This window comes from Zalophus californianus, chromosome 6, assembly GCF_009762305.2.
Source record: "Zalophus californianus isolate mZalCal1 chromosome 6, mZalCal1.pri.v2, whole genome shotgun sequence".
Lineage (NCBI taxonomy): Eukaryota > Metazoa > Chordata > Mammalia > Carnivora > Otariidae > Zalophus > Zalophus californianus.
Genome location: NC_045600.1, coordinates 92163051 through 92187013, shown reverse-complemented (window position 1 = coordinate 92187013; position 23963 = coordinate 92163051). Strand labels below are relative to the sequence as shown.

Genomic DNA, 23963 nt, shown 5'->3' with positions numbered 1-23963 from the left:
GAAAGGCAGGGCACGGGCCTCGTGCTGAGTTCAGAAGGTGCTTGAGTGCATTCCATTCAGCAGGTACTTCGTGCGTCCTCACGACGTGCCAGTGTGTACCCTGAACCGATAGAATCTGGGCGTCCAAGAATGAGAAAGCACACTCCACATCATCCATCCGGTTATTCATTTACAGACATTTGTTGAGCAACTTGTACATGGCAGACGCTGCCCTCGTTGTGAGGGTACATGAGTCCTCCGAGCATCAGTCCTGGAGTAACTCAGTGCCGATCGCAGTGCAGCACTGGAAAAGGACTACGCTGGACTTGGGTGCGAGGGCTCCCCTTCCTGGAAGGACATGAGTGCTAGCCCAGAGCACAAGGAGAGAGGGGTCTTCAGCCGGAGCAAGCCGTCACCGCGCCTCTGCCACTTGGGCAGGGATCCATTGCATTCAGCTGTGGTCACAAGGGGCCAACGCACCAGCCCCAGGGAGAGCCGACTGGATTTCTGGGACTGATTGGCTGTCACCTTCCTGTCACCTTCCTGTCTTCAGCCAGATGGGCTAAGGCAGAGCCATCCGTGTGAAGGGATGAGACACCCTGTGGCGTCTGATTTCAGCATGTCCTCTGACTGACATCCAACAAGCAGGCATCTCCTGGGAGGGCTGGGATGAGGTGGACAGAGCCAGGGGGTCTGTGTATGGGGCTCCTCCTCGGTGTCTCCCACCACCACCTGGCTTAGGAAGGGGCAATAGAAGAGAATCCTGCTATATGCTAGTAGACCCCTTTGGACACCCTTTCCCCCATCACGCAGCCTGCTACTAGGTTATTTGTTATTTTCCGTAGATTAGAATATAGTGTTCGTTGATCATGTATCTGTGAATGGGAAAGGGCATATGCCTGGGAGAATGTTTGGCAGAATATATACATGGTGACTGTGATGCATGATGGGGTTGTGGGGGACTCATTTTCTTCCTTTGGTGTATGCATCTTTTCTGACTTTTCTCAATACTTATTAATCATTTTTTGTAATATTGTGAAAGAAAATATTTTGAGAAATAGATACTTGGTCTCCCCTCTTAAAATAAAACAAGGAGAATAGTATTCAAAATTACACCAGTGGATGGTGTTTATCACTTTATTCCTGAGAGTGATCTATCATTCACAGCAGCTACCTACTTTGTGGGTGCTCTAGGGAAAGAAAAGAAAAATCTAGAGAGCTTAAAATAGTTTAAAAAAAATCATAAGTATGTGTTGATTTGGGGGGATTATTGCTCTTCTACACATGAATAAACATTAAAGAAATTGATTCTCCACTCATCCCCGGTCTCAAAACACAACACTTGTCACAAGTGGGTTTATGGGTGAGTTTTACTAAACCTTTAAAAAACAAGAAGGCGGGGCACCTGGGTGGCTCAGTCGGTTAAGTGGCTGCGTTCGGCTCAGGTCATGATCCCAGGGTACTGGGATCAAGCCCCGCGTCAGGCTCCCTGCTCATCGGAGAGCCTGCTTCTCCCTCTCCCTCTGCCTGCCACCCTGCCTACTTGTGCTCTCTCTCTCTGTCAAATAAATAAATAAAATCTTAAAAAAAAAAAAACCCAAAACAAGAAGGCTACACAGTCCATTTCATGAGGCTAGTTTACTCGAACATCAAAATCAGACGGACTGTACTAGGAAAAAGTTATAGGCCAATCTCACCTTTGAGCATAGTTGCAAAATGCTAAATACAATACTTAGTATGGAATTCCTCTGTATATTATATACGTGTATATTCATACATACTATATATATAACGTACATATGTAATATGCATTATGATGAAGTGGGGCTTGTGGGAAAGCAATGATGATTTAAACCAGAAAGCCGTTTAATAATTGGTTAAATTCACATATTAAAAGGGATAAACCATATGGTGATCGTCATAGGTACAAAGTATTTGATAAAATTAGATACACATTTCTACCTTCAAACAAAGCCTTATTAGCAAAACAGAAGCAGATGGAGGATTCTTTAATTTGATAAGTGGTATCCATCAAAAACCCACAACAGAGATTATATGTGGCCAGGGTGGGGGGCAGGGAGGATTTTAGAGGCCATTCTGTTAGTCGAGAACAAGACAGGATATCAAATAGCACCCTTACGAGTCAGCATACAAGGCAAGAAAGAGAAACGGGAGGTAGAAGATTATTTTGTGAGGCAGTGTAGTTGTCCAAGTAAAAAAATCTGAGAAATGCTACATAAAATCAATTAGAACTAGTTACAGAACTCACAAAATTTCTCAGTTGGAGATACATGAATCAATTGGGTTCCTATATATCACTAATAACCATTTAGGAACTATAATAGAAAAAAATTATACTTGCAGTAGCAACCAAAACACTATGGTACCCAGAAGTAAATCTAATGAAAGATATATAAGAGTTTCATGGAAATGACTCTTAAAGCGTTATCGAAGGACACAGAAGATCTGACTAAATGGAGAGATATATCATGCTAATGGGTGGGAGGCTTGATATCATAAGGATACCTGTTTGCTCTGGATTAATACAGGGTGTTCGTGGCATTTGGTCAAATGATCTTAAAATTTATATGGAAGAGCAAAGGCAAGAACAGTCAAGACCATTTCTAGGAAGAATAAAATGGTGGGGGGGATCTTCCCTACGGCCTATCAAGACTTACTCTGAGTTATAGTAGTTAATACAGTGTGGTGCCAGCACCGAAATAGTTCAGTAGAACAGAGTAAAGGACACAGACCTGCACAATTTGGAAATTTGATTAGAAAAAGGTGGCCTAACAGGTCAGTGGGACAAGGATGAACTATTCAATAAATTGAACAAATTGTGAGGAGAAAAAGGTACCTCATGCAATATGCACAAATAAATGCCAAATGGATTAATGACCTAAATGTGGGAAACAAAACCTTAAAACTTCTGGAAAATATATGACACTCACTTCTCACCTCATGGCAGGAAAGGATTTCTTAAAATGAGATACAAAACGCACTTAACAATAAAGGAAAACATTGATAAATTTGACTTATGTTAAAAATATTAACTTCTGTAGGACTAAAGACACCACAAATAAAGTGAAAAGGTAATGCTACAGACTGGAAGGAGATAGTTGCAACTCATGTGATCAGCAGAGGATTAGAATCCACAGCATATTAAAGGCTCCTGCAGGGGCACCTGGGTGGCTCAATCAGTTGAGCATCTGCCTTTGGCTCAGGTCATGATCTCAGGGTCCTGGGATCGAGCCCCACGTCGGGCTCCCTGCTCGGTGGGGACTCTGCTTCTCCCCCTCCCCCTGCTTGTGCTCGCTTGCCCTCTCTCTCTCAAATAAAATCTTAAAAAAAAAAAAAAGAATTTCCTACAAATTAGCCAGAAAAAGACGTCCAATCCAATTGTGGGGGAGTGGGCCCGGGGAGAGGAGTTAGTAAATTCTATGAATAAGCAATTCACAGAGGAAAGACCTGAATGCTCAATATACACAAAAATACATTGAATTTCACTAGCAGAGAAAGATCTATTAAAACAAGATACTATTTTGTACCTATCAGATTGGCAGAAAATTAAAAGGTGGCCTATTTGAGGTGTTGATGAGGAAATGGAACTGCAGGCACTCACAGGCTGCTGGTGAGAGTGAAAATTAGTGCTGTCTTGCTGCAAAGCAACCGGCAGCCTCCGGCCCAGGAGCCGGCAGGCACATTCTAGATGTAGAACCCAGGAGACTGTCGTGTGTGTGCACAGAGAGACAGGTCTGTGGACTTTATTGCTTGCAGAAAGGAGAAAGAACTTAAATGTCCATCATCAGGAAACATGGAGACATCGTATATTCACGTAAGCAACTAAATGACTAGATTCGATAAATTTTGAAAGCATGATATTGAATGAAGAGTTGCAGAAAAATCTGTGTAGTATGACACCCTTATCTGAAGTTTAAAAATACTCTAAACAATATACCGGTGATGCATGCTTCCTCATGAGGCAAAACTGTAAAAACGTGGAGGAGACAAAGACACATCAGCTTCCGAAGTGCAGTTAGATCTGGGGAGATAGAAGGGGAGAGAGGGAGCTGAAAACAAAGGGCTTTTTACCTCGCTCTGTCTCCGAGGACAAAATACTGAGATTTGTCCCAATCTGGGCAGTGGCCCAATGACTAGAGTTTGTTAGATTATCTTCTATTCTGTCTACATACTTGAAATGTGTCATGATTTTTAAAAAATTAATTTTTCTGAGGGGGGGGAAACCATTTCCATTTTCAAGTGGGCAGTAATTCAAAACACCTTTAAACTAATTGATGGTTGTCACTCGCGAATGGCAGTTTAGTGTGGAGGGGTGAAGCATGGGACTCTGGGGCCCTCTTCCGGGTGTGAACCCAGCTCTGCCACTTCCTGAATGGTGGCTTCACACAAGCTATTTAATCTCTCTGCTGTGGATTCCTTGGATGGAAGACGTCAAATGCCATTGCTGATGTTGATGATGATGTTGATGATGATGATGATGGTGTGTGCTCATAGAGTTGTCGCAAGGGCATGATGAGTTCGTGTGCATAAAGCACTGCGGAAGGGGACTCTGTTATTACGCCTGGATGTGATCTACCATCCAGAGACACCAGTTACTTACTAGATGCAAGGGAGAGTGGGGGAGGGGATGAATAAGCTTTGTTTCAAGAAATCATGTAAGTAGACGTTGTGTTTCGTGATGGTTGCTCTTCTACTGCAGTAAGACAAAAATCTCTCTCAGATCTCCAAAATTAACCTGTGGAGTTGGGAGATGATTCAGCCCCCAGTGACTTCACACGCATCTGCCTCAGTTAGCTCTGGTAAGTAAAATCATCACTCATTCACTTTTCAGAGCTGGCTGTAAATCAATAGGAAAAACAAAATCCATCTGTAACTCTGTTGAAGTATATAGAATTCCCTCTAAAAATGAAAGCAACATCTATCTTGAAGTTTTGATGAATACGTGGTATTGTTCTATCACATAAGAATGGCTTTTTTTGTATTTAAAAAAAATGATGAAGTGTAAATCTCCTCACTAGATGGGGATTTAAATTGAAGCCTATTTAATGTCTCAAATAAGTGAGAAATCACAGACATTCAGGAGCCAAGGATGATTTTCTGAAAGCATATGCCAGAAGACAAAGATGGCGGGCTTTGTCTGGAGTTGATTTGAACTTGGGCCCAACAGCAGTTGTGCTGCTTACTAGCCCCATAGCTTTGAGTGAATTACTTAAATCTGCTATGGCTCAGATTCCTCATCTGTAAAATGAGACTCACCATCCCTCTCTTGAAGAACTCTTGTGAAGATCAAATACGTGGTATCCACCACCCCAGGTATATAATCTGTGCTCAGTTCATAGTATCTGTGACATGATTATTAGTTGACTAGTTGCTCAGTGCTGATGGGTGGGTTGATTGGAGGGGTCTAAGACAAAATGAGATAATGAGAGTAGGTCTTACAGCTGACCCTGCCAATCTCTCTTCACCTTACTTGGAACAGTAAGTTATTTCAAGGCCCAGGAATTTTTAGGTTTGTTTGGTTTTCAGTTTTTGGGTTTTTTTCCAGGAATTTTTTGAAATAAAAAAAACTTGGTCTTCTCCTTAAAGATAATCAAATGCTATTTTTAAAGAGTAATCATTCAGGACACCTGGGTGGCTCAGTAGGTTAAGCGTCTGCCTTTGGCTAAGGTCATGATCCCAGGGTCATGGGATCAGGTCTCCACATCAGGCTCTGCTCAGCGGGGAGCCTGCTTTTCCCACTGCCTGCAGCTTCCCTTGCTTGTTCTCACGTGCGCTCTCTATCTCTCTCTCTCTGTCTCTCTGACAAATAAATAAATCTTAAAAAAAAAAAAGAGTAATGATTCAGTGCAAGGTGTTGCAACAATCAGAATCAGCTCTCCTGTAAGAAGTGTCCCATTTTGACTACCATTGTTTTTCTGTGTCTTTGCACAGCATCCTGAAATGTCCAGTACAGCTGGAAAGATTCATCATGCTTGGTCCCCCAAAAACACTCAAATCATTTCTAAACCACTGGATGAATGACTCTCGAGGACTGAGCAGCCACCAAGGGCAAAGCCCAAACTCTGTGCCTGCTCCCAGGCCTGGGCCAGAGGCAAGATTTCCAACCAAGCCTGAGCTGGAGGCAGAACGACTGGCCAGTGCGACACTACTTACTCCCCATTTGCTTGTCTGGCAACTCGGTCCTTCTTCCTTCCACCCTCCCTCCCAGTCTTGCCATACCCAAGCCTGCCTCTCATTTCCTACCCTCATTTTTCATTTACTAGGAAGGGCAGTTTGGTGGTGGGCCCAAAGAGGGGAGAGAGAATCCCTCGGAGGGACACAGTGTGGCTCTGACTGAAGTGATTCCCAGCAAGCTGTGAATAGAGACTATACTTTAACCAGCTAATTTTAGATAGTTGAATTTTTAAGGAAGAACCTGTTTATCTCTCAGGATCCCCCACTGACAAATTCTTTAGGGAAGATGGGTCTTTTCACCGGCTCCTGCTTGATGCAAAGGGGTAGAGTTTGGGTGGAAAAATAGGAAGCTCAGGGTGGGACAGGTGGGTGTGAGGTGCCTACTGGACAGGCTCCCGTGACCTTCTCCACCCAGATTCCCCTAGAGCCCCTGGAACTCAGCGTGCTAAGGACTGAATTCATCCACCCCACAAGCTCCTAGATGCCTCGTTCAGTTGGTGGTGCCTTCGTTGCTCCCCACCCCCCAGTTTCCCAAGCTAGGAGAAGCCCTCAACGTCATCCTCGATTCATCCCTGCCCCCGCCCACACTCATCTGTGCTGTTCCTGAGTGCCCCTCCCCATCACCCATAGGACAAGCTAAAATCAAAATCACAGTGCATTTCACTGTCTTACTAATTGCCATGGCTTCCTAATACCTTGGGGAATATCTCAAGGCAAGTAAAATGTTTCAAATCGTCTTATTAGAATTTTTGAAATTTTTATGGCCTATTTCTTGTCAATCTGATTAGATCATTACTTTTACCTTATAATTTGGCTGTGGGAAAGCTCTTACGATGAGGAGGATAATCGTCAGCTCTGCCATTTCCTTGCTCTTCACTTATGCTGGTATGATTAGTGTATTGTCTTCAGTCCTCAGCTTGGTTGCTTGCAGGAATCTTCTGAAATCACTGGTCCATTTTGTGAGGGTTTAGTTAAAACTAAATAATATAATCACTGAGACTGTTTAACCAAGCACACATAAACAAATGCTGAAATATATCAAAACTTTTGAAAGGGGATAAACAAGTGAGGGATACACTAAATACCCTCCAAACCCTGAGTGGGGGACTTTCCCCACTTCCCTTAGAATGCCACCCGCCAGTGGGTACCCCGGTCAGCCTGCATGTTCAGTGTTAGGAAAGCTTCACTTCTCTCCTAAGAAAACAAGGAGGCAGAAACAGAGGTTCTAATATTTTCATTTTGCACACCATGCAGTGTTACCTGGCAGAGGCTGCTGCCCGGCACATCACAGTGACCCCACCTATAGGACCCACAGGCTGCTTGCTTCTTACCGCAGTAGTGGAAATTGGGGGGACCTCAGGTCTCAGCCGCAGAGGTGAGCCCAGGAGGTATGCGCTCAAGGCAGGTGGCTCTCTTTGGAGGGGTAGGAGAGGCCCAGCCCCGAAGAATGCTCAAGGATATGCTGGACTGACCTGCAGTCAGCAAAATGCATTCCTAACCCTCCCATGCCATCCAAGTTTTACTGTGATGCCTTTTAAGACATCCCAAAATACCTTTTTTAAGTCCCAAAAATGCCATCTCATTCAAGTATGAAAGGGACTAGACCAACAAAGGCTTTTTTTCATGGGCTCCCAAGCTTTGATCATTTCTCTGTGGAGAGAGGGGAGGATCCAAGTTTTTGCTTGTCCCGAACCCAAAGACCCCACCATCACTCAATGATTTTGTTTCATTGTACCTCCTCCAGCGCCATGTTTTTAATATTCCAGCAGTATATAATCCACAAGGGAAGGACAGCGGTTTCTAGTTTGACTCCACTGGAGATGCAACAACTCAATTAGTAATCTTTCTGGAAACCATAACTCTGTTAGGTTCGCATTTCGAAACACTACTTAAGGTTGCTTAATAGTTTGTCCCTGTAGCTACATGGGGACAAACAAGAACTGAAGCAGAGGCAGTGTCTTCTCTAGAAGGTATTTTGTCCCATCCTGAAGACCACCTCACCCCCAAAGCCAGCCCCTTCCTCATCGTTCACACAGAGGACAGACAAGGAAGCAGGAAGGGTGGGGAGACACTATCAGTCTCCCCACTGGCTCCTGGCCCCTTATCAGTAGTGAAGGAGGGAGCCCGAGGGACATGACCAGTGCAGCCAGCTTTGCTGGGTGCATGTGCAGGTGAACAGAAAGACAGGTGCTCATCATGAAAGTTCCAGTAGTTTGTGAGGCTGCTGCATCTGAAGGAGGCTTGCTTGAACTTTCTCCCCAATAGTCATGTATAAGTGATTGCGTGCCAGAAATTTGGACTACCGCTAATTGCCCTCTGCTCGGGGTCTTGCCCCTCTCACGTTCCTTGGACGCTGGGTCTTCTGCTTTGACAGATGGTGTGGTTTTTTGTTGTTGTTTAAGATTTTATTTATTTATTTGACAGAGACATAGAGAGGGAACACAAGCAGGGAGAGTGGGAGAGGGAGAAGCAGGCTTCCCGCTGAGCAGGGAGCCCGATGCGGGGCTCGATCCCAGGACCCTGAGATCATGACCTGAGCCGAAGGCAGACGCTTAATGACTGAGCCACCCAGGCGCCCCGGACAGACGGTGTTTTGCTCTGGGTACCGTCTCCACTCCTAACTTCTACTTCCCACTTTTAGCTGACTCTCTTCCTTGCCATCATCATCTTAGGCTGTTTACAGAAGTGACGTGATCCTGTGTGTACCACTGGCTAAGACAGATAATTTCCAATTTTATTATTTTGACACAGCCATCCACACTCGCATTAACTGGAAGCAGAGAAGTTACAGAGCCCCGAGAGTAGGAAGAGAAGGGTGGAGTCTGTCCCCCAGGCCCTCTGTACTTCAGCACATCCTGGGCAGATGCTCAGAGCGCTTCATCCCTCATAACCAGCATTTGCTTTATTTTTCCCAACGTGTACTACCTGCTCTTACCACGCTAGAGCTCATCTGCCTCTTTTCTGCCCACTCACCCAGCTCGGTAAGATCTTCCTGCTGTGTATCACCACCAGTTTGGCATTTCACCATCTGGGAGAGCTTAGTGTTGTCTAGAAATGTGGAAACATCCCTTGTACTACGGCTGGACATCATTTATAGAAGCATCAACTCAGGCCGGCCCCAGCACTTTCCTGTTTAGTGAAGGACCTGCTTAAATTATCTTTTGCTTTCTCTCTTCGAACTAGTTGGCTACCATTGTCATGGAGTCTCCCAACATAGCTCTGAAACTTTTCTTTTCCTTGTAAATATTCTAAGAGGGCTTATTCTAAGAGCACGAACCTCACATTGCTCTCACTGGAGCTTTTCCATCAATCTTGGTGTAAGAAAGCCCCTGTTTATGACACAGCGATCAGTTTCACAGCCTCCATCTTGTCTCTTGGTACCAGTCAGGGGAGCTATATAGTAGCTGAATGATCACATTTTTGTCTCCATTCTCAGAGATTCTGAGGTGTTGTAAACAACTCATTAGCTTTCATGGCTGGGGAATGGGAACTTTTGTACGAACACGGTTAAGAGAATTATCCCTGGCCAAAACAGCCTTCCAAAGGCTTGTACACGGCAACGAGGGGACAGTTTTCTCCAAGACCTAACCTGGATCTCTTGATGTTTTCCCAAAACAAATATGTGTCCACCGGTTAGGCCTGTTTCCCCAAATATCCAAGTACACTCCTGACCTTGGCTCCCAAAACTCGCATTCTTCCTCTCAGCCAGCACTCTTCCTCCCTGATCACCCACGTAGTCCCCCTGCAGAAGGTTGAGAGAGAAGAAAGGATGGAAGGAAGCAGTCCGAAGATTTCTCTGTGCAAAAGTCTTCTGAATAGGACTGCCCCTCTGGCTCTCCCTCATTGTTGCACACCTCCCTTTAATCATGCACACCTGTTGGAGACGTTGGTTCTCCTCACCCCTGTCCAGCAGATCCCTGGGAGTTGTAAAAGTTGACCAGAGTGTCTTGATTTTATTTCTCTCAATCCTATCCCAGCATTTTTCATAATATATACTGCAAGATGATTGTGTGTGTGTACAAATTTTGTAAGGCTCAGTAAGTTTGAGAGTAGGAAGACTAAACAAAACTACACAGGTGTCTTTACAGTGGGACATCTCAAAGCCTTTAATAAGCTATCCAGTACGGCAAAGCCTCAAGAGCCAGCCATAATCTGTGGTCACCCACAAGCTCATTGTAACTGACCACAGACCCTTCTCTCCCAGAGCACCTAGCAGGACAAGTGTTCAGTCGGATCCATGTCGGGGCATGTCCCGATCAGTGGGTCTTACACGCAGCACGTCAGAGTCATGTAGGGAGCTTGGGATTACTAGCCCTCTCCTGAAGATTTTCATACTGGCAGTCTGGGGTAGAGTAGGAGAATTTACTTGTTTGTTGTTGTTTCTTAAAGCTTTCTTGGTAATTTTGGTGATCCTTGGGTTCCCCTGCTGTAGACTCTTGATATTTTGGGCTTCAGAGACGTTACACCTGTGACCCTCCTGAGCCCTCACCCTGGAAGGCTGTACCCTAAATCCCCGTATAGGTAAATAACACATTCTTATACAATAGAGATGGCTGAAAACTTAGCAGGAAAACCAGCCTTTGTGATTAGGGGGAAGTTACCAGCCTGTATCTTTGGCTTTAGAAGCCACTTTGTAACATGGTAGCCACCCCCATCTATCCACATTCAAGTCTGCCTTTAGCTGTCCCCAGCTGTTCTCACTCAAGCCGTTCTGGGCTATTTCACATGTTTCTGAATTTTGTTTCATTTGTCTGTGTCTCCCGTCCCTGCAGGACCATATTCAGAGTGGGACCCAAATGGATATTTTGGAGGGATTTCCCCCGTAGCACTTCATATAGAGCCAGACTAATAGGAAGTGTTCAATAACTGCAGAGCAACCAAAGGACAAAAGGGACTTTGCCCAAAATGAGCAAACAAGGGTTAAGTTTAATTACAGAAATAAAAAGCAAGTAGAGAGGGGCAGTAAATCGGTAAATGTGGTAATATGAGTGTACAACTTACCTGCTGAGATGATAGCGTCTTGAATGGCAGGTATGTATGATTTTCTGCCATCCTCTGAAATTTTTATTACTTCTCTGTTCTTCAATGTTTAACTCAGTGATATACGCCTCACTGGTGGCTTCGGATTAGGGTGACCCACTTGTCCCAACGTGCCTGCCACTTACCTAGTTCCAGCACTGAAAGTCAGCTATATGGGAAACCCCTCAATCCTGGCAAACCAGGGCAGTTGGTCACTCTACTCAAAAGACAAAAAGAATTCCCTGACCAGATAAACTTGGGAAAAGCTACATCACGTCTATCCACGTGAATTATTGCTGCTATTACAAAGCAGATTACCACAGACTTAGTGGCTTCCAACAACACAGATTTATCCTCTTACAACTCTAGAGATCAGAAATCCTAAGTGGGTTTTACAGGGCTAAAAATCAGTGTTATCCTCAGGGCTGCATTCTTCCTGGAGGCCCTAGGGGAGATTGTGTTTCCTTCCCTTTTCCAGCTTCTAGAAGCTAGCCACATTCCTTGGCTGGTGGCTCCCTCCTCCATCTCCAAAGCCAGCGATCACATCACTCTGACCCTTTACTTCCACCATCATGGACCCCTCTGGCCCACTCTCTCCTGCCTCCCTCCTTCACTTTGAAAGACCCCTGTGATTGTATCAGGCTCGCTGGATGATGCAGAGTAATTTCTCCATCTCCAAATCCTTACACTCAGTCCCATCTGCAAAGTCTCTTTTGTTGGGTCACACTCACAGGTTCCAGAGACTAAGACACGGACATCTTGGCGGCGGGGCGTTATTCTGCCTACCACACCCAGCCCTCCCAGAGAGTTGATAAAACACCTTAATGTATTAAAGGAGTGTTTTAAAGTCTCACAGGAAAAGAAATCTGTCTAATGGCTTAACCCAGTATTTTCCAAACTTATTTGGTCAAGAATCTCTTTACCCCCAGAGAGTACTACTTATCACCTCTTGGAACTCTACTGCTCTCACCGAAGAGGAGAATTCCGTGTAGTGTTCGCACTGCCCAGAGTCCAGAGACCTCCCATGTGATGTGCAGATGAGGACGATTTTGAGGGAATTGATTTATAGATCCAACTCCTCTTTCTCACCTCAATACATACTCTTTTCACACTTTCCTGCCTGAGAAACAGCCTGAGGTCAAAGCATGGTGGACCTCTCTCCTTTCCACTGTTTTTAGTCAGAGTTCTCACCCATGAAGACTCTTACAGGGACAAATATATCACCCTGGGGTGCAGAACCTTCCTGGTCAGACACAGGGAGGACGTGGCGCTTTGGTGTTTGTGGTGCCTCTTTGAAGACGCCAAACCCACCCCTAACATCTCATTTGGAGGTGCATCTCCAATAAAAATTTATTTTTTATGTTTAGTGTTTATCAACATTTTAATATTTTATATTGTACCCCAAAATAACTCACTCTAGAAGAAATGTTTTAAGGCTTGGAGATTTATGATCATTGGAATCGTCTTTTAATTTAAATTTCAATTTGTATGCATCCTTTGGCTGTAGAGAATTATGATGAATTGATCAAATAAAACATTTTCAAGCATAAAAATATATTAAGTTAAAATTCTCTGGGTGTCATGGAATAGAGATACAATTTCAAGGGGGGCCAAAGAACAATGTAACAGTTCTAATTTTTTTAAAGATTTTATTTATTTGACAGAGAGAGAGAGAAAATGAGTACAAGCAGGGGGAGCGGCAGGCAGAGGGAGAGGGAGAAGCAGGTTCCCCGCTGAGCAGGGAGCCCGATGTGGGGCTCAATCCCAGAACCCTGGGATCATGACCGGAGCTGAAGGCAGATGCTTAACCCACTGAGCCACCCAGGCATCTCTAACATTTCTAATTTTTAAAGAAGAGCTTGTGTTATATCACTGTAGTGCTATGTTATACTGGACATATTTAAAAGAATGATTTAACAGGCTAATTTTTAAATACTCACTTTATAATATGTAGAAGTTATATCTGTTTACAAATTATAACTGTTTAACCTTAAGGTGAAAAATACTTGCTGTCAAGTTAAGGGTGCAAGGAGGTGCGTAGTTTTTCAAAATTCTTATGGGAATATATGAGCAAAAGGTGTGACAGCTACTGGTCCAGAGAAGAATGTTGGGATTGCTGGAGGGGAAAAGACTAGGAAGGAAGCCTTGATAAAAATGGCAGCTTCAGCCACCAGTGAGAACCAAGAAACACCTGGCGCAGTGCCAGCCCGCACTCCCTTCCTCCCCCAGCACCTGCCCTGGGCCACCAGTGCGTGAAGCACCGGGCACATGGTAGGGCTTAGACACAGGTCCTGGCTCTCACAGAGCGTACATTCTCGTGGCCGTCTATGCATTTGATCTGCTGCTTCTGTGTCACCCTGTGCTTGCTGCATTTCTAGAGAGCCTCTTAATGCACCTCGTTCTCAGGCAGCTTTTAGGAGGAGCTATATCTACAAAGAAATGACTCATTTATATATATATATATATATTCTAGAAAAGATCCATCTAGATTCCATTGTTCCCATCAGAATAATAACCTGAGTAGGCATACACCTATTTTAGTGCAGGGCCACTATTTAAGTCTTAAATCTTCTTCTGTGGGATTGATTTCTTCTTCTTCTTTTTTTTTTTTAAAGCATACAGCACAGTCTTCTGAGCATCCTCAATACTTGTAAATATTTGTCTTTGGAATATGAATTTTTTTTAAGATTTTATTTATTCATGAGAGAGAGAGGCAGAGGCAGAGGGAGAAGCAGGCTCCCCAAGGAGCAAGGAGCCCGATGCGGGGCTCGATCCCAGGACCTTGGGATCATGCCCTGAGCCAAAGGCAAACACTTAACCGACTGAGCCACCCAGGTGCCATGGAATACGAATTTGATGTTTGGGGAACAAAGGTCATTCACACAAAGATCTGGTGACCGTAGCAGATGGTCAGACTGGGCAGAGGTATTTTTTGCTACAAACTCTGGAAGGCATAAATCAGGAGGTCTGGACTTTCTCATGGTAAAGAAGAGTCAGGACATGCTGTTGGTTTCCTTTGCACCTCGACTGAAGGGAACATCCTGCCCATGTCAGGGTCACTTGACTGCGAAGTTGCTTGAACATTCTATGGTTTCAGACTTGAGAGAGAGAGAGAGAGCTCCCTGGGCTGTAGGGTGCCCATGGCCCCGACTGCCTTACTGCTGCTGACCCTGCCACACCAACCCCACTCCAGCCTGCGCCCCTCGGAGCTGGCAGCCTGAGAAACAGCTAGAAGCCTGAGAGCAGGAGACACTGTCCTGGAAGGGCCCAGGGCTGAGGGAGCAAGGCAGGGCCCGTTGTGAGGGGGCAGGTGGGTGGAGGGAGTACATATGAGCCTTGTTTAAGTTGTGTGGGAGTGTTTATTGAGTCTGTCCATGAGACCTGAGCATCTGGGTGTTAATCACTGTCCACCAAGCGAATGAGTCCAGGGTGGGCAGAGCACGTGGAACATAAGGTGGGGTGGCCAGGCGAGGCTCGCAGAACCCGGCACGTATGGCCACGTGTCCACTCTGCCTGTCCTATCTGTCACTTCCCTGTGGCCACAGAGCACTGGATACAGTCTCTATGGATCCTAGAAGGGTCTTCAGTTCTCAAAGGAAAACTACTTTTTAATATAAATTTGCACTGTATTTTACTACCTTCTTCTTCTTCTGCACTGTTTCTCTGGTATTTTACCTAGAAGACACCATTTCATCCCTGTGCCCAGAACGGAGCTGGGTGCTGTGGGAGACACTGTCTCCGTCCTCGGGCAACCTGACTCTCCTCTGGAAGAGTAATAATACGTGTACCTACCGTAGAGAGATGGCCAGTGGGTTTCTGATGTCAGCTCTAGCTAATTGGCGACTTCATGGAGTAGTTCATCAAATCTAAGACACCATCAATTGTAAGAGACTCTTTTATGTGCTCTTAAGAAAGAAGAATGTGCTGCCAATTAAACTGTGAGTGACTGCTTTCTTTTTACTTAGAAATTTTGTACTTATTGAAGGATCCTTTTGGACTTACTTAGACATAGTTGGGGGGGTTAACATCTATTACTCTTGTTCATTCATAAAGTGGAAAAGAAGAGACATCAATTGACTTTGGTTGTTCTAAGCTGCTTCACATTCAGGGCACTACTCGTCTGAAGCATCTTTGACTTGGAGTTGTCTGTGTGTTTCACACACGGTGCCCTTCTGTTCTCTATGCCAACTGAGGGCGTTGGTGAGGCAGTATTTCTCCGAGTGCCCTTGACTTTTCTCCCAAATCTCCGGCTCCTGTTGTGCAAATTGCTTTCATATAGATAAAGACGACAACCACAGCACAAGTGCCCCCTGGGAACAGGGACGGTAAGACACATACCAATTTCCAAGATACGAAACGTGAAAAAGAAGACCCCTGAGACTCAAAATATGGATTCTGAGACTCAGTCAAAAAGACCGCCGTGATCAGCCTGGGTATGTCCGCCTTGCACATGGCGCTGATGTTGGTACCACATGCTTGTCGTTAAGCAGTAATTTGCACAACTGAATGGTGGGGTTCTCTGTGAGCTAATAGGGTCAGGAAGGCACTGTGCATGAACTAGGTCTGGAAAGGTGAGATTTGGCCCGGAAAAGAGGAGACCCCTGCCAGAGAGGGAAGAGGGCGATTGAGAAGATTCAAGAGGGCAAACAAGCATGGTATGTGGAGAGGACAGTGGAGCAATCCCGGGCTTTGGTGGAGTTTGGTGAGGGAGCGGTGGGATCTAAAGGCATGAGTTTTTGCTCTAGGAACCTAAGTTCAAATTAGTGTGTTTCCCTTGGAGAAACATAATAAATGGTTCTCATATTTCTATAACTTTTCTCTCTTTCCTCATGATAGGTCCCGACGTTTTTAGTTCAAAGAGCCTTGCCCTTCAAGCCCAGAAGAAGATCCTGAGCAAGATCGCCAGCAAAACCATGGCGAACATGTTGATTGATGACACCAGCAGCGAGATCTTCGATGAGCTCTACAAAGTCACCAGAGAGCACACCCACAACAAGAAGGAAGCCCACAAGATCATGAAAGACTTGATCAAGGTGGCAATCAAAATCGGAATACTCTACCGGCACAACCAGTTCAGCCAGGACGAGCTGGTCATAGTGGAGAAGCTCAGGAAGAAGCTGAACCAGACGGCCATGACCATCGTCAGCTTCTATGAGGTGGAATACACCTTCGACAGGAACGTGCTCTCCAAGCTCCTGCACGAGTGCAAGGACCTGGTGCATGAACTGGTACAGCGACACCTGACGCCCCGGACCCACGGGCGCATCAACCATGTCTTCAACCACTTTGCTGATGTGGAGTTCCTGTCCACCCTGTATAGTCTGGATGGAGACTGCCGGCCCAACCTCAAGAGGATGTGTGAAGGAATCAATAAATTGCTAGATGAGAAAGTCCTCTGAATGCCTTCTCTCCTCCTGGACTTTGCTGAGTTCCAGCTACAGCACCCGGTGTGGTCCAGGTTAGAATCCAGAAAACAGGAAACCCTCGTCCAAGATGCCCGTGCCCTGCCCTAGTTACCCGTCTGCTGTTGATGCCAGATTTCACTCAGGTGTGTTTCTCCCCTGAGCCCACTGACAAGCTCTGTACCTCCAGTCACCTTGGTCCGCCAGCCCGAAGGACACATCATCCCTTCTCAGCGGAAGGCTGCTGTGCTCATCAAGGTGAGCTCGCTTCATCTTGTGGAGTGGAAGGAGCCCTGGACCAGGAGATGGAGGACCTGGATCTGGCTCCCGGCTTCACCAGCCCAGCCATCCTCGGGATCCTGGGAGCACGACGCTCGCCTGCCTCCCTCCCAGGGCTACTCGCAGGTTCAAATGAAGCAACATACGTTCACGCTTTTGAAAACTCTAACGTAAGGTCTTATTATTTTCTCTGTGGAGTGTGAGAGGGACCCACCTGGATCTAGACTACTATGCAGCAGAGAAGAAAAGAATAACAGTATCTAGTGGGCCAGGTCTACAGTCTGTCTCCAGATGTGCTGTTCCACGCACAAATGAATACAAAGGTATGAAAAAGCATAGCTGCAGACCGGAAAACTTTTCTCCAAGGGCTGTGTTTTTAGGTCCCCGGCGCCGATTGATGATGCCGCAGAGGGAGTCCTGCCAGCGGGGTGGGGGTGTGGAGAATTTCCCACGCCTGACACAGGGGCAGAGAACCGTGCCCCCTGCAGACCCGGCCTCCCCCTCCGAGGGGCGCCACCCCTGAGGTGCAGAGGGCACATCCCGGAAGCATGGGAGAGCGGGCAGAACGACCCCCTATCCCTCTCTCCTGGCCTTTCACAGCCCCATTGTGCTAGTTTCTTTGGTTCATCAATAAATTGAAACTACCCTTCGAACAAGAGGCTTTGGAGTTGTGATTTCAAAATAAATAAGATGCCTTGGAGTTAGATACAGTGTTAACAATGGGATTGAAAGGCAGACAATGCCGAGCAGGACACTCAGACCCTGGGAGGGGAGGGAGCGAGAAGGGGGGCAGGGCCAGCTCGCTCACGGACATGTGGCCACCTTCTCTGACCGGCTCCCAGCCTCGTTTTCACGCTGTGGCTTCTGACATATTTTTATCAGTTCTTCACAAACATCAGAACAGGGTATTGTCTGCCTTCTCATGTTGTCTGCAGGATACCACGTCAGGAGACTTGCTTCCTGCATCACCTCCCATCCCACGCCGCTTCTTGTACCTGCTGATAATGTCAGAATACCACATTAGCTCAGCCCCTGGCTCAGCCCTTCAGAAGACGGTTTGTGGAAGGCTGTGAGGCGATGTCCTGTGAGCCTCCAGTGGCCATGCCACCTCATGTCAACATCAGTGCAAACCATCAGTTAAGTTCTTCAGCTGCCAGCACTCAAAAGTAGTTCATAGGAGGGGTGCCTGGGTGGCTCAGTTGGGTAAGCATCTGCCTTCAGCTCAGGTCATGATCTCAGGGTCCTGAGATCCAGCCCTGCGTCGGGCTCCCTGCTCTGCGGAGTCTGCTTCTCCCTCTGCTCCTCCCCCAAGCTCATGCTCACTTCTGCTCTCTCTCAAATAGATAAATTTTAAAAAATAAAATAAAAATTAGTTCATAGGAAGGATGTCCAGAAGGGAATAGGGACGTCAGTCAGCTCCCAGCCCCCCCTCGCAGACCTGAGGACAATGTTGATGCCCTGTGCCCATGTGGGCTGGGGAGGTCGTCCCGGCAATGGAAGCTGCAGCTGACAGGCTCCTCCCTTCCCAGTCGCCCACTAGACAGTAAGCAGCCCAGCAATGGCTGATTTTTCACATCGTGTCCTCAATGCCTGCCTCGGTGTACTCGTCTGATTAAGGACTCCTTCCTAGGGCGCCTGGGTGGCTCAGATGGTTGAGCGTCTGCCTTCGGCTCAGGTCATGAGCCCAGGGTCCTGGGATCGAGTCCCGCATCGGGCTCCCTGCTCCTTGGGAGCCTGCTTCTCCCTCTGCTTCTCTCTCTCTCTCTCTCTCTCTCTCTCCCTCTGTCTCTCATGAATAAATAAATAAAATCTTTAAAAAAAAAATAAAAGACCCTTCTTTAAAAAAAAAAAAAAAAGGACTCCTTCCTAGTTTGAGAGATGGTTCTAGAAGCAGCAGGTCCTTTTTTCACTAAGCAGCTACCCGGAGAATTCAGACCCACCAGGACTGGGTGGGACTATCTTCTGTCCATCTGAGAAACAGCAGGGAAGAAGGCGGGGTCCCCAGGTTCTCCCCACTCCACAGGCCACCACACACATCAGTTTCTGACAGTTCGTTGAGTCCCTAAGGTAACTGGGTCCTCCTTGTTCTCATCAGAGAAGGACGAGCACTTCCACCAGCACGTCTCAGCAAGTGCAAAACCAGAGTGTAGGCCAAAATCTGTTCTGCTGCCTTAGACCCCACCCCGCCACTGAGGTAGCCAAGGGGCTCTCTAGCGCGTCGCCAGTTGGGTATATCTCAAGCTTATCAACAGTAGTCAGAGGGAGTGGGCTACCCGGGCCCAAGTAACCCACACGCCTCTAAAAATAGCCCAAATCAATGCCGTGTGTACATTTTAAACATAACCATTGGCATATAAACTCAAGTGATTATCAAGTTTCATCAGCCAGCGAAAAAAGCTTACAAATTTCAAACACTTCACATAACAATCTAGTGAACCAAAAAAAGAATCGCATTACTGGTTTATCCTAAGGACTCTACCCACATCACTCTGTGGCCCTGAAAGGCTGTTTTGGCTGAAAAAAAATATATATATATATATATATATATGACAGAGACCAGCAGATGCTAGATGCTTTCCAAAACAGGACTCTATAGATGTGCATTTGTGCTCAGAACTCTACAAAATTTTCAATAATGAGGAAGTTAGAATATCTGCCTTCAGGTGGCACCAAAAAGAACACATATTTCAAGAGAAGCGCAGGACAAAATCACTCCACCGAGCAGGCCCGGCGTGCACTTCAGAGAGCAGGGCCTGGCTCAGCAAGCAAGGGCGCAGACGACACTCATTCTTTAAGAGTGGGGGTGGCAGGAGCAGTCTGCCTCCGTCATCGGGACACATCCCTAGGTCTTCAGCCATCTGTGAGCACCCAGGTCTGTCACCTGGGAGGACCTCGGACTTGGGCTGAAATCCCCCATCCCTGGTTGTGTGTCCTTCCTCAGGCATCTGAGCCCTGCAGAAACACATTTCCTGCCGGCTGTGCCTGCCGTGTGTCCGTGTCGCCCTTCCTCCCTGGGTTTGCATCTGGTGAGTCTCGACACCCTCGGCACCTCCAGGTCTCTGCTCAGCGACAAATCAAAATGAAAAGACTCCTCCATCTGTGCTTCTCCTCCAAACTCCCACCTCCCCCATCTGTACATTCTTCAGAAGCAAATCAGTACATTCATTGGCTCCTCAATGAACTTCTTGCATCCATTTATATTTTAAAAAAAGAGAGAGAGAAAGAGCTCAGGGCGCCTGAGTGGCTCAGTCGGTTAAGTGTCTGTCTTCGGCTCAGGTCATGATCCCAGGGTTCTGGGATCGAGCCCTACATCGGGCTCCCTCCTCCATGGGGAGCCTGCTTCTCCCTCTCCGACTCCCCCTGCTTGTGTTCCCTCTCTCGCTGTCTCTGTCAAATAAATAAATAAAATCTTTAAAAAAAAAAAAGTTCAAATCAGGCCTGCGTGCCCCCTGTCCCATCATCTTTGGGGGTTGTTTTTTTAATTCAGTAGGGTCTCAGGTGTCAAGAGCAAAACCAATCAGTGAAAATTCTAGATCAGCTAACTTTGGCTGTGAGAACACTGCATTAGCAGGAGCTGTCCAGTAATGGACAGGGACTTTGACAACGGAGTTCTGGTGGGTCCCCAAGGCCCTCCCAACTCCAAATTGTGTGGCCAGTTTCCCTTATTTAGTCTGACTATGCTATGGGGGCCACAGACCAGACCCACCTCCTGCTCTTTCCTTAGAGGGAGGTTTTTTGTTGTTAGGGGGAAGACTCTTCTACAACCCATTCCTCAAAATGGCATCTAGGAGTCCCCGAGAGTTCTGGCAGGGGCTCAGGGAAAGAAGGCGTGGTAGCAGGGGAGAGGGAAGAGGCCATGAGTTCTAAAGGGGGTCTGGGATTTTTGTTTCATTCTGGCAACTTTTTTTTTCTCAAATAACATCAGTGTAAGTACTTTCTGAATCTTGTGGGGATGAGACTTTATAGCTGGAGGATGTTTCTCTTGGTGCTTACAGTGTCATTCATGCCGAATGATCAAGAATTTAACTGAATGTACTTTTGCAATGGGTCTGTAGGTCTTCAGGGTCCGTGGGTTTTCAATTTTGAGAAATGTTAACATATGAAAGTGCCGCCTTGTCCTCGACGGTGCCTTACAACGGTTGAGGGACACAGCGACGGGCTGCAGGAAGAGCCGGACTCCCACAAGTCCTGCCTGCCCTTTGAAACTGGCCAGGAAAATCTCCCACATAGAAACCAAAGAACTGGCCAACCCCTTCCGGCAATCCTAATAATGAAACTCCAAGGTACAAGAGAGGCCATCACTAGAGACCGCAGGCACTGTTCCCTCCAAGGAAGGGAACAGAGAAGTTGCCTGCACCCCCTCGCATTCTATCCCAGTGCCAGCTTTGCTAAAATGCAAAATCCCAGGCATGAAGAGGGTGCGTGGCTCCGGGAGCCCAGGAGCTAACTCCTTGGCTGAACTTAAGAAGAAAGCACATGGCACTCAGGTACTGGTGTCATCGAACTCCTCCACACCCAGAAGAAGGAAGAACCAGCCAGAGCAAGCCATCGCTCACTCCCCCACCCCCCAACAGCCCCTCAGTACTGCTACTAACCTGTCATTTCCCTTCTTTGTCCTTCTTTTGCAGTGCTGGGGCAGGGCTCTGCAGAGTAGGGGTCCTGGCCACCCACCCAGGCAGCCAGAGCTTGGGCAGCCGGGCCCCCCAGGCCGTGGTATAAAGCTCCTGCTTGCCGACTGCCAAAGCCCTTCTGGACCAGTTCCTAGGACAAGAGAGTCTGGGGTTTGGCTCCCGAGGAGGGGCTGGATGGAAGCCAGAGCTTGGCACGGAGCGGATGCTGGAGGCTAGCCGGGGAGCCGCAATCCGTTGTGTTGTGGAGGGAGAAAAGCACTCTTCCAGGCTCTGTCACTTGGGAAGGAGGAGCCTGTGGGCTGTTTCCCTCCGTGTGACTGGGCTCCTTCCACCTCCCAGAGCTGAGTTTCCCTGGGGAGAAGGTCTTACTCCTTCAGTGGTGGGATGGGGCAGCCCCTACTTGGTGGTTCAGAAACAGCTACAACCTGATTTTAGAACTAGATGGTGGGTTTGGTTTGGGGGAGACAGGTGTCTGGGGGTTTGTTTTCTTTGTGGCTTTCCTAGGCAGTACAAAGTGTAGAACGTGGGACGAGCCATGAGTCAGAAGGTTTAGTCTCGGCTCACCTGCTATCTGGTGACTTCCTCACGCTTCGCCTCCCTCGGGCCATGAACATAGACAGAGCTGCCCAAGATCGCTAAGAACCCTTCTCATTCCACAGTTCTGTGTTCTGAGCATCATAGGAGAGAAGCTCTGGGCATTTTTTCCTTGTATGGTTCTTAGAAGGGAAACTAGTCATTAGTGAAATGAAGCAATAGCTTCCAAACAGACTGAGAAATGACTCAATAATCCCCTTCAGGACTTTTGATCCTAGATAGAAGTTCATGATTTTAGAGAGGAAAAGCTTTAAGCTAGAAAATGCAAGGTAAAATTAGGACTCCAGGGGTGCCTGCATGGCTCAGTCGGTTAGGCATCTGACCCTTGGTTTTGGCTCAGGTCGTGGTCTCAGGGTCCTGGGATCGAGTCCCATGCCGGGTTCCACACTCAGCATGGAGTCTGCTTGAGATTCTCCTTCTCCTCCCACTTGTACTCTCTCTCTCTAATAAATAAATCTTTTTTTAAAAAATTAGGACTCCATAAGGACCAGAGAATTGAACACTGTGAGCTGAGGTAGAAAGCCAATCAGTCAGCAGCTTAGCTGGGGCCCACTGGGATTCAATGTCAGGACCAACCATCTACTGAGACATACATTTCAAACTGAGATGTGTCAGACTCAGTAATGTGTCTCTGTAGAGATAACAGGGTACTAAGTAAGTCGTAAATAAGTCATTACTGATTTGAGTCAAATATCATAGGTAATTATCAGAATTATTTTAAAGTATATAAATAAAGCCATTCCCCCAACAAATGAGATTTTATGGAGTTCTTAAATCTTTTTTTCCCCTCAATTGGTAAAAATCTATTTCCCTCTATGTGGTAAACACACTGTGTCACTGAAATAACACTATATTCGCATATACAAATAGCGAAACATCTTTAACATGTGTCTGTAGACAGTGTATTTTTGAAACATCTTTGAAACACTTTTTTAAAGATTTTATTTATTTGACAGAGAGAGACACAGCGAGAGAGGGAACACAAGCAGGGGGAGTGGGAGAGGGAGAAGCAGGCTCCCCGCTGAGCAGGGAGCCCGATGCGGCGCTCGATGCCAGGACCCTGGGATCATGACCTGAGCCAAAGGCAGACGCTTAATGACTGAGCCACCCAGGCGCCCCTCTTTGAAACATCTTTAGTGTCTGCAGAAAGTGTATTTTATGCCCCCGGTGTAATGAACTTTTTCTTTAAACAGCTTTATTAAGATATAATTCATAAAACATACTATTCACCCATTTAAAGTGCACAATTCAGTGGACTGGGGTATAGCCACAGATGTGTGCAACCAGAAGTACACAATTTTAGAACATTTTCACCCCCACAGAAGGAAACCTGGTCCTCTAGCTATCAGCTCCCTCCCCCACTCGGGCCTCACAAGCAATAAAGAAGTTGCTCTTCCCCTGCCCAATATCACAATAATAGTTTCTTAATATCAGGAGTGCACGATGGTCAGAGATTCAGAGCAAGCACATCCCAGTGGCCTGCGTGACTGAGACTTTGTGTGGAACCAGGTTGAGCCTCAAGCATCATCTGTGCTGTTCCCGTGAGAACAAGCTTCGGCAGCCTCCTGACGGGTGGCCTCTGTGGGGAGCCGGATCCGGCTAAGCGTAAGGATGGCAGGCTGACAAGACGCCTGCAGTTGGCAGCTCCCTCGTCCTTTCGCTGCCCCAGCACTGGACACCGAGTCGATGGCCATGTGCTGGGGGTGCCACAGAAGGAGCTCGGGTATCATGTGGGGCAGAGGGCCTCAACATGGACCCCGAACCACCTGCATCAGAATTCCCGGGGTCAGGGAATGGTTCCTTTAAAAATGCACAGTCCACCCCCCCAAAACTACCTGAGCCAAATCTCTGCATTATGAACAAA

The 23963-nt window shown here is 46.8% G+C and overlaps 1 protein-coding gene and 1 long non-coding RNA gene across 4 annotated transcripts in view; one reads left to right on the top strand and one right to left on the bottom strand.

Moving 5' to 3' along the window:
* Positions 1–17527, top strand: part of TNFAIP8L3 (TNF alpha induced protein 8 like 3) — a 35772-nt gene extending 18245 nt beyond the window's left edge. Inside the window, exons 1-3 of one of the 2 annotated variants that reach the window (XM_027568688.2) lie at positions 4741–4799; positions 14873–15131; positions 16030–17527. In XM_027568688.2, the coding sequence (XP_027424489.1) occupies positions 15113–15131; positions 16030–16592 (582 nt within the window). In that variant the 5' untranslated portion in view covers positions 4741–4799; positions 14873–15112 and the 3' untranslated portion in view covers positions 16593–17527. Of the gene's footprint in view, positions 1–4740; positions 4800–14872; positions 15132–16029 lie in introns of those variants that run through there. The other variant, XM_027568687.2, reaches the window with a different exon arrangement.
* Positions 97–22106, bottom strand: LOC113908502. 2 transcript variants are annotated; one of them, XR_003515506.2, is made up of 5 exons: positions 22070–22106; positions 21470–21635; positions 6977–7121; positions 3938–4021; positions 97–715 (listed from the first exon to the last, which is right to left on the bottom strand). It is a non-coding gene; the product is annotated as an uncharacterized LOC113908502 (long non-coding RNA). The 2 variants fall into 2 exon arrangements; XR_003515505.2 differs by lacking the exon at positions 97–715 and having other exon boundaries at positions 3540–4021.
* Positions 22107–23963: the final 1857 nt, after the last annotated feature.